Source organism: Thunnus thynnus, chromosome 11 (genome assembly GCF_963924715.1).
Source record: "Thunnus thynnus chromosome 11, fThuThy2.1, whole genome shotgun sequence".
NCBI lineage: Eukaryota > Metazoa > Chordata > Actinopteri > Scombriformes > Scombridae > Thunnus > Thunnus thynnus.
The window spans coordinates 29809583-29825623 of NC_089527.1; the positions used below are offsets into that span (position 1 = coordinate 29809583).

General features: G+C 39.4%; 1 protein-coding gene across 1 annotated transcript in view; it reads right to left on the reverse strand.

The window, feature by feature from the left end:
• Positions 1 to 2874: 2874 nt before the first annotated feature.
• LOC137193141 (probable ribonuclease ZC3H12C) overlaps positions 2875 to 16041 on the reverse strand; it is a 37383-nt gene continuing 24216 nt past the window's right edge. Inside the window, exons 2-6 of the mRNA XM_067604370.1 lie at positions 11043 to 11933; positions 8789 to 8928; positions 8398 to 8632; positions 7221 to 7327; positions 2875 to 6717 (exon numbers count right to left, since the gene is read on the reverse strand). Of these exons, the coding sequence (XP_067460471.1) occupies positions 5177 to 6717; positions 7221 to 7327; positions 8398 to 8632; positions 8789 to 8928; positions 11043 to 11821 (2802 nt within the window). The 5' untranslated portion in view covers positions 11822 to 11933 and the 3' untranslated portion in view covers positions 2875 to 5176. The remainder of the gene's footprint in view (positions 6718 to 7220; positions 7328 to 8397; positions 8633 to 8788; positions 8929 to 11042; positions 11934 to 16041) is intronic.

Consider the following 16041-nt stretch of genomic DNA (forward strand, 5'->3'; position numbering starts at 1 on the left):
CGTGAAACAGCAATGGTCAAACACTTAACACAATATCTTCCCCTTATTTTGGTTTAATTTAACCACCATTGACCTGAGCAGGAGAGACACTGGAAAGCAATACAAATCCTTTTAGTTGGCTTTGGTCCCTGAAGAGGGTTTTTTTTTCAATGCCAATGCTTTCTGTAGCAGAAATGAAGCTGTATTAAAGCACATTAGAATTAAACGTGGGAATAAACTGTGACACTGTTGATATTTTACATTTCTTCACTGCATCAAAATAGCTGGTTTTATGGACATTTTTCGTGAAATGAGCAACAAGTTACAAAATAAGCATTTCATCTGTCTAGACAGAACCCATACACATAAATTCTCAGAAGGTGTGTTCAGACTGAACATGAAGCAAATTTTAGGTTGCAAAATGAGAATTTCACCCCTATTCAGTCTCTATGGGACTCAAGCTCTTCAAGTCATCGTGGGATAGCTGGCAGAGTGGGACTGAACCTTACCAAAAGGTGTATAGCATACTTAATGTAAATGAAGGTGAAATTCACCCAAAAGCTCTACAGTGATTTGGCAAAAAGACTGAGAGAGAAAAAGTGGTGTAGAGGTGTTTATGTTAGCTGTGACAAAGTGCGGTTTCCAGGATTCCTTTTTTATATAAACTCGCTTCCAAGATGACAAGTACATGAACATACAAAAGTGAAGTGCTTCTTGGCTGAGATCATGTACGTTGCTGAGTCATAAGTTGCCTATAGGCCTTTTTCATGGAAAACTTTTCATCTTGTCACAGTAGGAAAAGCACAGGTGTAAAAAATAAAATAAATGAGGACTGAATTCCAGTTTGAAGCTACACTGAAACAGGAAACGTATGCTTGAATTTGTTCATTGTGAGGCTTCAATAGAACTGAATAGGAAACGGTAAATGTTAGTAGAATGGAAGTTAATTACCGTATACCTTACACGATGGGTTAACAATGTTTCAAGTCTTTCTTAAAACAACAGTCAGGAGCCCAAATGAGCATTGAAATAGGTTTTTCTCACTGCAATCATTCCTCCTGTTCATACTGACCATTAGAAGATCCCTTCATAATACACCTACAATGTAAGTGATGGAGCCTCCCTCTGTGCAAAAATGTATTTAAAAGTTTAAAATGAGTCGAATTAAGTAGATATCTTTCAGTGTTACAGTCTTTTTAGTGCCAAAGTCCTTCTTTTTGTTACTCTACTTCCACCGCAGTTCAACAGGGAAACACTGTCAGAGGAAACACAAAGAGGGAATTAAAAACACTAAAAACACTGTAAATGTGGCAGATATCCACTTGATATGACTAACTCAGACTGCTGAAGCCTTTTTAGCTTCAGATCAACTTTTAAATGCATTTTTGTACAAAATGATTGTGTGGACACACTGTGGATTTTGGCCCCCATCAGTTACATTGAAAGCACATTTGAAGGGGATCTTTCAATAGCGAGTATGAACAGGAGGAATGATTACAGTGAGGAAAAGCTCTTTCAGTGTTCATGTGGACACCTTGAAAATTGAACCTATCCTCTAACTTGGGGCAAAGACATCTTCACGCAAGTTTGACATGTTTTAACTTCGATGAAAAACTTGTGATTTTCTTAAGCTGCAACTTCACTAACGGAAACATACGGAGACAACATAACGGGAGATAAACTGAGAACTTGAATCATTCAATTCAATGAGAGGGTTGTATTTTTCACACTGAGCTCAGTCAGTCTAAATGCAACTTTTACACAGCACACACGTTGATGTGTACGTTGCTAGCTAACGAACAGCTACAGCTAATGTATGTGCAGCCAGTAGCCTAATTATCCTTTTATAGTGAAACATGGACGACAAAAACACTCAAACTCACATGACTAAAGCAAAGTGGAAAGTGGCTTCATTTTCAGTCTGAAAGCACTTTGTCAAGTAACATTTGTGAAGAAATCCAAATACAACATACATTTGCACAGTTAGCAATGTGTACATCCCCTTATGCAGCAACGCTGACACTGACTACAATCTCTTCTTGCGGATGAATCACATACAATTAGAAAAATAAACAAGTTAATGATAATAGAAAAATAGTTTTTGCCATCATTCACTGAATATGTTTTTTAATGTCCACAGGAATGTTCACAAAACACATTTAGAGGTGTGTTCAATTAAACTGTTGAGTGCCTCAAACCTCTAGAAAACACTAGCACACAGTGCCAGACCAGCAGGGTGAGAGCATCTCATTATGACTGACTCACTAAGCAGTCTAATTATTGTTATTAACACAATTTGCCAGAAGAGTGTCAGTTTTTTCAGCGTCAGCAGTTTTGCTTTGAGACAGGCTCAGAGTAATAATGCCTCTTCTCATTACTGCTCTCATAGTCTATTTTGGCTCCAGAAGTATTCAGAAATACTGCTCTGAGAATGAAGCTGACAAGTCTCAAAATGTCTCAAGAGGAATGAGAACACATAACATGTAACCACACCTTTATATTTAATACCATGGTATTTTTCAGTGTCATCTGGGCTTTTTACCATAGCTGGGTCAACTCAACCTCATAATTTTGAGCTACAAAGTACCATGCTTTCAGTTCACTGACAATATAAACAATAACAATTGTTTCCAAAAAATGCATTAGAGACTTTCTCTTCCCTGCACTTGGAAAAAAAGGAAATGAAAAGGCCCCTCATATAAATACAAGTTAAGTAACAAAGGTGACAAAGTTTGTCACAAATACTCAAAATATTCAACTCCAAATATTTTTGTTTCAATATTCTCATATAAAACAATGATATTGTTTAAAAAGGATACAATTTGTATCAACAAAGAGAGGTGTCATCTGGCTACTAGAAGTGATGCTAACCAGGCAAGAGTTTCAGCTTCACAAACAGTTCTCAGACATTAAAATAATTCCATTGGTGGAAGAATAAGAATATTATTACATATTTCATTCAGGAAATGCAGCTGGAAGTGCTTTACATTGAGAGATGATAACTTAAAAATACTTTTGAAGAGAAAACAGATAATAAAGACAAACACATATGACATATATGAAATTACTTATAATTTCTTTTATAACTCAGTGGGTGGAGCTAATGAACCACAGTCTTTCTGGCTCAGTAACTGAATTGTACTTTGAAGACTGATGTAAAGACAAGAGGTGAGAGAGGAGGAAAGTGTTATTCTGAAGCCTCCTGCTACAAACACAAACTAACCATGTTCTGTATACTATTATGTTCCATTAAGGTAACCCTTTCCACCTGATTGCTGAGTAAATACAGTTTTGTTACTGATTTTTCTATATATATCACCAAGAATTTTGATAATCAGCACTGTATAAATTAAAATCAAAAACAACAACAAAAACATCAAATTAATTAATTAATTAATCACTTAGGTCATTTATCAACCATTTGTCAAAAATTCCAAGTGTTTTCTTCTTCTCAAATGTGAGAATTTGCTGCTTTTCTCTTTTTTATATCATTGTAAATGAATACCTTTCGGTTTTGGACTGTAGGTCAGACAAACCAAGCAATTTGAAATCATGACTCTGGGCTCTGGGAAATTGTGATGGGAATTTTTTACTATGTTTTGCTGTTTTATGGATTAAATATTGAATTAATGAATCAGCTCTTAACACTTATTGCATTGATGGGCAGTAAGTATATAGAACATGGTTACTCTTTCATACCTGAAAAAACTTTAATCTAGATTTGCCAAAATTAAACTAGTCATATAAGCCTACTGCTGTTCAAGTGAGGTAAATTAGTTCAAGTCCAGGATAGTCAAAGAACATTATTTACATTTATTTTATATTTTTTATGAATTTACTTCTGTGCCACCACTGAGTTTTAAATTAGCCAATGAGATTATTAGTGCCTCTGAGAAAAGTTTGTAGTACTAAAAACTACTATCTGTTGATGTTCCCACTGTTATCATGGCAACATACTCCGTTGGAAGATATTCATCTTGAAAAGGCTTTTCCCATCTCTTACCAGTTTGTTTTCCAACTTGTACTGCAAAGCTGTGGATCTCTGTGTATTTAAAAGAAGGGTACAAAACTTTTACCCTGTCAGCTAAACCCTCTCTAGTGGTGACACCACTGACAAAGGAGACCCTGTGTCTCATGCACCAAGGACATTCACAAAGTTAATAAATTAACATTTAGTTTTAAATAAAATTAAAATAATACCAATAATTTTCATTCCACTTGCACATTTCTGATGACCATGATCTCAAGAGCAACCTGGATATGATTTAATATTTTGATATGGTTTAAAGAAAGAAAGGAAAAGAGAACAAAATCAATACTGAAAGCGGATAAACCATGAAGTCAGCTGACAGGGCTATCCTAGCAGAGGAAATGAACTGTAATGCAAAAGCGAAGCACAGCTTGGGGTTTTCAAGTGGAGTTTTTGCTATCTTCTTTCATGGGTGCTGTCTGAGTTTCACTTCCCTGCAGGGGAAATCCATAAAATCTCACCACATCATCTGATCTACCACCTGTTAGTACAGAAAGAAACTCTCATTTGCTAATTTGAGCACCAAATACAGTAGGAATATATCTGTAATGTGGCAGTGAAATTTTACAGTTACTATATTCTGTTACGTACCCCACATTGCCATGTCAGCGACTGGAAAGCTGAGCTATATTTCACTCAGATGGAAAGTATGAATTTGAGCTGTCCTCATACCCTGATATGATTGCCAAGAAATTAAAAAAAAAGCTGAAGAGAAAACAAAAATAACAAAAAAAGTGCCAGAACAGAATAATTTTAAAACTATGTAAATAACTTAAAATGTAACAAATAAATTAATTTAAAATGCACAACACTGTCACCCCTGACACATTAAAAGCCTCCTTAAACACCCAGGTGTCTTGCCTCACAACTCAAAATAGCTCAAACATGCACATTAAAACCCAAAACTTTCCTGATCTTAAGTGCTGAAATAGCATATTTATAGAAAAATATGGCAATTTTGGGATTTCCCTTTATAAAAAAATACCAATAAAATTAATGAGACAACATCCCTGCAGTGAAAATAAGCAGTCTATAACAGTCTAAGGAGCTTTATACCTTGTGCTTTTGTCTGTGTATGTCCAACCTGACATTAGATGATTGTAAGGGACAACCCTGCACAAGTGAGACCAGTAAAGATAAAGCTGTAACTTCACCTTCTGGCTGTATTCAAGAACCATGCTGCGATTTCTCCATCAAAATGGCAGCTGCAAGCTTCTGAGCATCCATCACATGAGGGTTCCTGGTCATCACCATTCTCACCAAATCTGGAGGGAAGATGCCGCACAAGCTAACAAACACCCTCTCCCTCAGGTCCTGGTATCGACCCAAGGTAGGGGGCTCCTGGTGCTGGGGCGCTGAGGATGGGTGGCTTTTGTGGGTGGTGACGGGTGAATGGGATAACTGCGGAGGTGGTGGAAGACTTGAGGCAGCAAGGTGTTGGGGTGATGAATGAACTTGCCTGCCCCAAGGAGAGTGCCAGGGCTTCTCATGGACTTCAGGGAGGCTCTGGAGGGCAAACAGATCATAACAAGGTTTGGAGGACTGCTGGTAGTGCGGGTCCCAATTTACCTGATGCTGTGGTTGTTGGTTTAGCCCAGAGTAGTTCCTTCTGGAATGAAGTGGGGACCCTTCATACACTCGCGAGTCCTGCAGCCCACCTTCCTGCCAAAGGGAACCCATCAAATTGTGGCCCAGGAGGGAACTCTGAGAGTGGGAGTGAGCAGGGGATGTTTGGGGTGGATGTAGAGGAGGAGCCTGAAATTCCCCTGTGAAACTGCTCATTGATGGATGCTGAGGATGGGGTGGGATGTAGGCTGATGGGGGCTTGAAGGGACGTGGAGACGCATGAGAAGCAAGAGAAGATGGAGGGTCATCCAAGCCAAAACCATGTTGTCTCCGATGTACTTCAGGATGGGGATATCCATGAGGAGCATGCTGACCCAGTCCAGGGGGAACACGGCTCACAGGTTGGGTATACTGGCCAGAGCAGTGATGGTGGGGGTGACGATGATGGTGGTGGTGGTGATGGTGGCACTTAGGGCCGTCATCTAAGACGGGATCAGGGGAGAAAGAGTCAGAGCTGACACTGCCTTCACTGCTGCAGTCTGACGGCAGAGATCTAGCTCGCAGATCTGCTGGGAAGAAGCACTCAGGACTCTGTGGCACTACCAGACTGAGGCTGGAGTAGGCCTTTACCAATGAGCTGTAGCCCAGCTCTGGAGACTCACATCTGTGGTAAGTTTCAGTCTGGTTTGATCCTGAGGCTCCAGAAACCCTTGAGCTGCCTCCACCACTTCCTCCAGGGTGCTCCCATCGGTCCAGGCCTCCTGATGAAGGAGGCCCCCCTGGAGCCGGATGCCCTAGGAAGCTGCTGCTACAGCTACTGCTGCTGCTGCTGTTGCTTCCCCTACGTGCTTCCACTTTGGACTGGACCCGAAGCCTGTCCTCCAGGAGGTCAGAGAAGGAGCTCCGAGGGCTGGGGTTTGGCTGTTTCTTTGGAGTGCCCCGACTGGGCTCGACCTCAGCTATTCCTTCTGGTTGGCCAGAACTTTGGCTCTTCACCATCAGGGCATCTTCCAGCAGGCCTCTGGAAGCTACTGATGAAATTTTGGCACTGGCGCGGAGCTCATCAGCCACAGCACGCTGGGGCTGGCTGCCCCTTTCAGGGTGGTAAAACTTGCACTTGTGGCCATATGTGCACTTTTTCCCTGATGAAAGAAAAAAGAAAGGCATTTCCTATTAATGTGCTGGAATGAATCTTGGATTGTAGACAGTATTTGTCCTTTTTTTAAAATATTGTTTTAAATCCACTGCACTAGAACAAAGTCATCCTCTCTAGATTGTTGCATAACATATAACAAATAAGATTGTTGCATAACATACTTGGCTCAATGTTTTTTATTTGAAAATGAAAAAAATCTGGTGAAAATCAGATGATAAGAAATACAATTTGCAGCACAAATATATATAATATAAATATATGTGATACAATATAAATGTAAAAAGTAAAACTAGATTTAAGCAGCAGCACACCTAACTAAATACATACTATATCATTTCCAGTATGTGACCTGCTGAAACATGTTGGTGTATTATGTAACAGAAACCTACCCGTGCAAATGTACCAGATTTGCTTTTTCAGAATATTACAGTTCAGACTTGAAGAGCTCCACTGACAAGAACAGAAGCCATATACGTGCATATTTCTTACCATAAGGACATGGCTGCTTCCTGTGTTCAGGAATAACAGGCCTCTTCCTCAAGAAGTTCTCCAGACTGGGTCCGTGGCGTCCAAGTGGGTCATCTGGTGGCATGAACCTAAATAAACAGTAAATAGATTAAAATGTTTATTAACCCCACATTAGGGTTCTTAAAATAACCATGGCACTAGTAATAACCACTTGAAATTCTCTTTTTAATTCTGCTTCATTGACGATTCAATAACTGACAGCATTTCAGCAACTTCTGACCCATTGAGGCTGGAGCAGGATGTTTTGCGGTAAAGAAATCTAAAGATGCTTATCTTCTACTTTTGTATCACAACATATCCTTGTACCCTCTTGCATTTACTCTGAATTTATGTATGCTGTAAAAACAATGATTCTGCTTAACATCTAGAGTTTGTTGAAGGTATAAGAACGATACCTTAACATTTACACTAGACGTTAGCTGACAGAGCAACACAGCAAGAGCAGAAGCTGCTTAAACTTACAGATGACCAGCATAACAAGTAACAAACCAATAGGCCCTCTACAGAGAACAAAGGTTAGGCAGGTATTTGCTGGCCAAAAACACTCCTGTGACCATAGATGCAAGTAAGACTAAGGCGCAAACAAAGGTAGAATCTTTTCAAGTGTGTTTTGATCAGAGGTGATCTGATCAGTGAAGCAAAACTGAAGAGAGATAATAAAGATCAAAAGAACAGCAATGAGGAAATGAAAATGTCTGATAAGTACACAGGAAGTCCTCAGTTAATTTCCCTGCAAAAATGCACTGTGCAAATATCAGAGGGACACTGGCTTGATTTCAACATCTTTTACAACTGCTCTTCAGTATTTGGAATACATGCTGCTCGATGTTACAGTTAAAATTTAAAAAGGCTTGGACAGAAGCTGGATCTGTTTTTATTTTACTGGCTAATGCAATGCAGCAAAGTGTCAGATGTTGGTCTGCTATAATGCATCTTTCTATTCATTATAAATGGACTCAGACTCAACACATTTTCTTCATCAATGGTTTTTGTATTTCCTTCTAGTGAAATATGGCAGGGAAAATAAAACTAAAGGATATATCCATTTTCTATAATGGGATTTCTAAAGGAGATTGCAGTATTAATTTTCTCTTTTCTTCTCTCCAGTAGCATTACTTTTTTGGTGTGAGTTTCTTACTTGTCGTTTACAAAGGAGTACATCAGCAGACGCTCGTCGATGAATTTCTTCCACTCTGGCTTCTCATTGGCCAGATCACGGTAGTTGTCGTTGGAGACGATGATGCCGTCTGACTCATATGCCAGTTTGACAATGAAGCGGTCGTCATAGCAAACCACACGGCGTCCTTGCACACGGCGAGATGGAGTGAAGACCAGGATCTTCTCTTTTTCCAGTCGTCGTAGGATCTCCTGGTCTGGAAAAATAAGAGGGAACACACTTAAACATAAATAAACTACAAGAGAAATGCCTCCCAAAGCAGAGGACATTATTTAGGCTCATCTTTTTGCTTGTTCACAATGTAATTTCATGGTGATTTTAAATAGTCACTGAAAGCTGCAGCTGCTGTTACCTGTGATGAGAGCATCAGGTCGTGACTGCTCCTTTCTCCAGGCAGGGACAAAAACTGTGATGTCACGGTGACCTCGCTCCAAGAACCAATCAACAGCCAGCTGGATGCCTTGACAGGAGAACACCTCTTTATTTCCATGACTGCAAGAGCAAAGAGAAAGGTTGGAGATGCAATTCTCATAGGTCTAATAGGACATCATTTATATAACATGTTGTTATATAATAATTCACACACTTCACACACAAATGATAGCCTATAAGGCTATCATTTCATAATTAGTGCATGTATTATTTTGTCATATTTGTATTTCACGTTATTCTGTTCCAGTTGTGTTTATACTGTGTTTTTAGCTGGCTAAATATGACTTTTTTGCCTCTGCAATAAACTTTTCCTCACACTGATCAAAGCTTTCATCTTATTTCATTTTAAATTCTACTCTCTTGATCTGTTGATGTTGCATGTGATTGATGTGACTTGACCATCTTGTTAACATACTCATAACTGGAATGGAAAACCCAGACGAAAGACCAGTTATTCAAGATCAGTGTTACACTTAAATGCTTAAATTTCTGCATAGTACAGTCTCCTCGATTCAAACTCATAATGTTAAAAGCTCCTGAGAACTTGTTAATCATTTCCAAAAATGTTACTTTTCAAAGGCGTTAAACTTTCTATTCTTTATATAAACTAAGACTATTGCGCAAAAAGTTATTATGTCTCCAAGTGGTTTTCAGCCAAGTTGCAGACCATTCGTTATTAGACTTCAGACTTCCTTTTTTCAAACCACAGTCCAAATCAGCAAAAGTTGATCAACACAAAAATTTTTGGCAAATACTGACTTCCTAAAATGCTCATGAAAAACACACATGGTTTAGTTTCATTGCATTATATTAGTTTATACTGAAACTCTTTAATAATCACACATACAGAGTTACATTTGATGCCAGTGTGTGTCACCTTAACTATCTTCATTGTGTATATGGGTACCTACCAATGGAGAGACTTTGAATAAAGACTTAATGAAAAGGCTAATGAACCAAGGGAGTTTCAGTGCAGTGAATAAATACCATAAAGTCTTCAAAAACAAACTGAAACACAGAACTAATAGAGACAAGAGAGACAAACATGTTTGCATGTTTAGCCAGCATATAGCCAGCGACGTTATATGGTTGCTAACTATGCTCGTGTAGCTTAGCTGCTAACAGTTCCCAGATAACGCTCATTGTTTAATTTGACCATTCCAAAAAAGTACTCATGACATGGGAGATTTTTAAACCAAATTAGAGTTTCCCTCTAAACCAAAAACCATTGTGAACTAAACTATGAACTTAATGGGTCTGAATTGAGAATGTATGGAAGCCTATAAGGACTATTTTAAAATGATAATGTAAACTTGAAACTGAAGATATGATTCCACAAAGGCATTATAATTGTCCACATATGTATGTTATTAGAGTAAAAGTTAAAATGCAATTATCCAATTTGCATTTTCATTTCACATACGACGTTCTATGACCATATTAAAATGAAACTGGAAAAGCTGTTTGACATTTAATTTTCAAAGTTGTACCCTGCTGTACAGTGGACAATATTCAAATGTTAATTCAAATTTGAAATGCAATATAAACTATATAACCTGATTTTTAATTTATGTAAGCGATATTTAAGTCACAATTAAAATAAAAAATTCTAACAATTTGAAAATGAAATGAAAACGGCATTTAATGTTTCATTTTCAAAGAATTAACCTGCAGTACAGTGGACAATATTCAAATGCAATAAGAGAACGGAAGACCTGCCTTGAGAGGACTGAGAGATTGCATTTTCATTTTCATTTTGACACCAAAAGAGCGTGGTGACATGTAAATGTAAATGCAATAGACTGGGGGTGCTGTTTCGCTTAATGCATTTGAATATTGCCCACTGTACAGCAGGTTAAGTCTTTGAAAATGAAATGTCAAATAAATTGTGAAAATGAAAATACAAATTGGATTATTGCATTCTCAGTTTCATTTTTACTCAAATGACACATACATATGTGGAAAATTATAATGCTATTGGGGAATTACATTTTCATTTTCATTTATTGGTCATGGTAGAACAGTGATTAGTCACTGTTCCCTCAATCCACATAGTATTCAATTTGTGGGGTGAAGCATCAGTGCAGCCATCATGTAAAATGTGGCTACATATATGTGTACAGTGAAGGCGGGAATGCATAAGCCTGTTGTTTCCAAAAACTTCTCTTCCTGACCTCATGGCTACGTTGCTCCCGTCCACCACAACAGGCCGAAGGTTTTCTTTGTCCTCCAGTAGCTGAGATGGGCACAGCAGCCGGCAGGAGTCCAGGGAGGATGTGGAGGAGGAGAAGGAGGAGGAGCAGGCCAAAGAGGAAGACAAAGAGGAAGAGGGAGACCGGGAGACAGTCGAGCCTCCTCCACCTCCTCCTCTTTGCTGCTCCATCTCTGTCTTGGTTCCCAATTTGACCAGTTCTCCAAGGATGTCGTTAATGAGTGCGTCTGGGCCCAGTTTCTTCAGCACCAGCAGCACCAGCTCCTCAGAGTAGCCTAGCTTAAGAGCAAATTCTACCTTGGTGCGGCAGTCTGTGACAGGGTCAGAGGGAGGGGATGTTTCTGGCAGTGGGGAGTCTCCAGGGGATCGGTTTGGTGCCAGGTCCAGCCTGAATGGCTGACAGAATGAAGGCTGATCTTCGTGAGGGTTTTGAGAAGCAGAGACATTCTGGAGGCGTTCATCTTCACTGTCAGAGACGGCACTCTCCTCAGAGAAGTTACTGCAACTACTACTGCTACTATAGCTTGAATGAGTACTACAACTAGTGCTGCTGCTACCAATACTGTTACTGCTGTTACTCAAGGTACCAGCTCCGACCTGTAAGGCCACTACATTCCCAGCACCCGTCGCAGTGCTCAGACCTGCCTGCCGCTCAGCACCTTCCACGTGGAGGTAGTCCAGATCCAGCCCCAGGCTGAGGATGTGGCCTGTCCCATCCTCCAGATGGTCCCTCAGGCCCATCAAGCCGTCTCATACATCCAGCTCCTCGCCCTCCGTGACCTCCCAGGCACCTGACCGACCCCACCGTTACTACTGATAGTTAACAGTTCACTCACTGGTCCTGGGAGGGAAGCTTGAGGGAGACACAAGAAGCAACTGGTTAAATTCCTGAGGACTGAATGAAACAAACAAAATACAGATTGTTTTGATACTATATGTAGGAATGAATTAGGTCTAGAAGGTCTATTGATTAATGAACGGACACATTCAATCAATGGTTTGCTTTATACTGTATCTTAAAAACACCTTGTACGACTTTATAACCCCACTTACACCTGGTTTTAACAGACGGTATGTATCTGAATATATTACCTGAATGAGGAAAAATGCATATTTATGCAAGGTGTAAATTTATGCAGAATGTATTGTATTGTGATTGCAACTCAGCCAGGTGTAAATACAATCTGTACAGTTTTTGCCACATTCTTTAGAAATAATCTGGGGAGACCCCGTAGCTACATGGTCAAGACACTGACCATGAACCACAACATCTATCCAGGGACCTTTGTTGCATCTTCCCCCCGTAATTTCTTGTCAAGACTTAAAGAAGACATAACATGCCTTTTGTGATTTTCTGTTCCAAAACTTGAAATGCTGCCTTCAAGTCAAAAGCCAGGGCTTCAACCCGCTATTAAAGCTCCGTTTGCAAAGTTACCTCTACTTCCCCATCAAAGTGATGTCAGAGTGTCACTTTCCCACTTTTGACCACTGCCATCTTGGATTTTTGGAGCCAGAAGTGACCATATTTGGACGAGAGGGTGGAGCCGTCCCTAACACTAGCTGCTAGCTTTGTTAGCACATTGCATTTACAGTCTACGATAAACTGTGATAATACCAATGCTAATTTTCGTAAGCAAAAAGCAGGCTTAAAACCATTAAAACAAAATGTACTTACCGGAAAAAACTGAACATCCGACTCCAAACTTTCATGAACAGAAAACACACTGAAATAGCGTTGGCTATGGCTACACCTATACCTTTACGCCTATACTATATGCCAAGGTTATGTTACCTAACCAATGGTGTTGTCATGTTAGCGACGTGCTTGTCACGGCACCCACCAGTCACTCCAAGCGGCCACACCCTTAATAATGCATAACTTTAAGCCTTAATAAAAATTTAAACAAGTGAGTTATAAAAAAATTCCCCATACAGTTGTCATGAATGGGGAAATTGGCTATAGAGACCAAAACTATTTCTTGTACCAGGCTGTAAACATGTTTATTTCTGCTGTAATGTTGCACATTTTAACATGGGGAACTATGGGGATTGACTTGCTTTTCAAGTCAGCCTCAAGTGTTCATTTGAGGAACTGCAGTTTTTAGCACTTCTGCATTGGCTTCATTTTTCAGCCCTGGAGGATGCCGCTTGGCTGCATTGCCATGTTTCTACAGTAGCCCAGAATGGACAAACCAAACACTGGTAGGGGAGGGTGAGAGGTATTCAGTTGGTTGCAATTTGCAACTTCGCCATTAGATGGCACTAAATCTTACACACTGGTCCTTTAAATGCAACCCATGATAATAGTTTGTTATTAGATGCCAAGTTTAAATTGGGAGTATGGCAAATACAGGAGCAACAGCAGTCAAAGGCTATGGATACGTAGGTATATATGTATGCATTATAAGATTGCTGTGCACTAATGGTCATGCTGGGTTTTACACTAGTTAACACTTTCCGCCTACCTATTTATTGTTCATTTTGATCCCTATTACCATTTTGAATTACGTGAAAATTATGAATATCTAATACAACAGTGCCACAAACTATTTATGTAATACTGTTTACCAATGAAAGGATCTACAAAAATGCTGGAAAAGACATTGCATACATATAAGGTTATTGTAATTAACTAAGTTCAGCTGACAAGACATTGCACACAGTATAAGGTCAATGCATTTAAATTGCAACCATATATTGCATATGTGACATGTTGCAAGAGTACTGAGCAAGAGCAGGTATCAGCCTCTTCCTGAGTTATTGATGACTCCTTATTTTCACACCATGGCTTGACAGAGTACTCAAAAAAGCTTAAGCCTTGCGGAGGCAGAGTGAATGTCAAACTTTGGTTCATATTATAATGAAAATGTATGTTTTAATCTTGTATCAGACAATATGAAATGGCAGTTGGATAGGAAGTAGCAGCAGAGGAGAGTAGGATGCAAGAACTAAACTTAAACAGGAATGAATGCTTTATGAAGTTTAACAGAATACAACAGGCTTTTAAGAGCTACTGTAAAAGGGCAAGTTGAAAAATGTAACTCCTCTTACTTGTTGCTCCACTTCTACTGATTTGCATTTTAGCAGCAATAAGCTCAGTTATCAAACATCAATTAGACCAGAGGCAAAATACCAGACACCTGAGCAAACAACCATATCCAAGTAATGCCATGCCTTTCCTGTACATAATAACTGGAAAGCCTTGCCAAGAATCACACCTTCCAACATTCACTGCCCCTAAGAGTAATACTTCAATGCAGGGTTGGGTGATGAGTGAGTTTTGTGTGGAAGAAGTGCTGGAATGCAGGGTCCAAGCAGTGTTTCTAGCTGTAGTTACCCTTTAAAAACAACAAGTTATTATAATTGTAATTGTGTTTTAAAGATGTAGGTAAAACAACTCTTACTATACAGTGATAATGTAGCCATTACATATAGCAGCTTATCCTTTGGAGAGTCATGGGGGGCTGGAGCAGCCACACTGGGTGAGAAGCTGACATTCGAGAAAATGACCATGTAACTTTAAACGGGACCTATTATGTTCATTTCCAGCTCTATTTTTTTTATTTTTGGACTCCACTAGAGTCGCTTTGCATGATTCACAGTTCAAAAATGTATCTTATACTGGCCCTTTATGCAGCCCCTCAGTTCAGCCTCTGTCTCTAACAGGCAGTTTTAGCTCCTGCCTCTTTAAGACCCCCACTCCGTTCTGATTGACCAGTTTTCAGGAAGCCTGCTGAGGAGCAGCACGTATCAGAGTTGTGTTAAGTTACTGCCGATGCAAACCCAACATTTCCTGCTTTACTGCTTCAAATTAAAAGCTTTTAAATGACTAAATAACAAAGACTTTTATTGTGAAGAATTTACAGGAAATGGAACGTATTCCTCACCGAATTAGCAGAGCTGTGCTCAGCACAACAAGGTATGGAGATATTTGGAGCTCTTTGTTCAGTGGATCAGTTAGAAATAATGCAGGGAGGAATAGTACAAGCAGAAACAGCCACAGTGATGATGATGTTTGATGAAGAACTGCAGACGACCAGCACACCTCCAATAGGTAAACAACTTATTTTACTTTGCCGTGCTGTATAATGGAAAAACACTCACAGCGTGCCAGCTCGACTCAAGTCGTGGCCTGGTGTGACTACCCCCAAAACAATGGAAAAACGCCATAATGTTAGCAGAGTGGAGCAGTGAACTGGTGTGCTGTGCAGATGACCATATAAAGAAATTTGTCACAAGGATTACTTCTATATATGTTTACCTTATTATTTGTCACTTTGGCCATGTTTAATATGAACATCTGACATTGTAACATTATATATATGACTGAAAATAAGGAAAAGCATAATAGGTCCCCTTTAATAAAAAGACAAGGACATAAAGTGCTGCTGATGCAAAGCACCTGAAACCACCTGAAACCACCTGAAACCAGAATCAGCCAGTACCATACATCTACAGAGCTTCAGCACTAGCTGATGTTTCGGTCCATCTCGTGCCACCTATAGGCAATAAAAGGAACAGCAGTGGGCTTTCACCAGCAGATGTAGACACGCACACGTGCACATTCTACAGGCAAGAAAATACTATATTTGAATAAAAATAAGATTATGTTCTTTTCTGGAAATTGTCAGAAAAAGTTTCTGCTATATTTGGTCTTCTGCTGTCATAAAGGAAAATAAAGTATTAATTATAAATTAAATCTCCATTTTACCGCAAGAAATGGACTAGGTGTGCGAGTGTCTGAACTGCAGCAATTTTGATTTTGTGCCACCTGTAGACACTGAGTGTTACAAGTGCAGGAAAATGCATCCATCTGACCATTATAAGATGGTCCACAGCAATATAAAGTATACATGACTTGCTGTAACAGGCTGGTATGGTCCCTTAAAAACTCAATGCAGTTTGCATTTAATTTCAAAGTACAGAGCTTAATATTACAAATTCAAATTCTCAAAATAAAA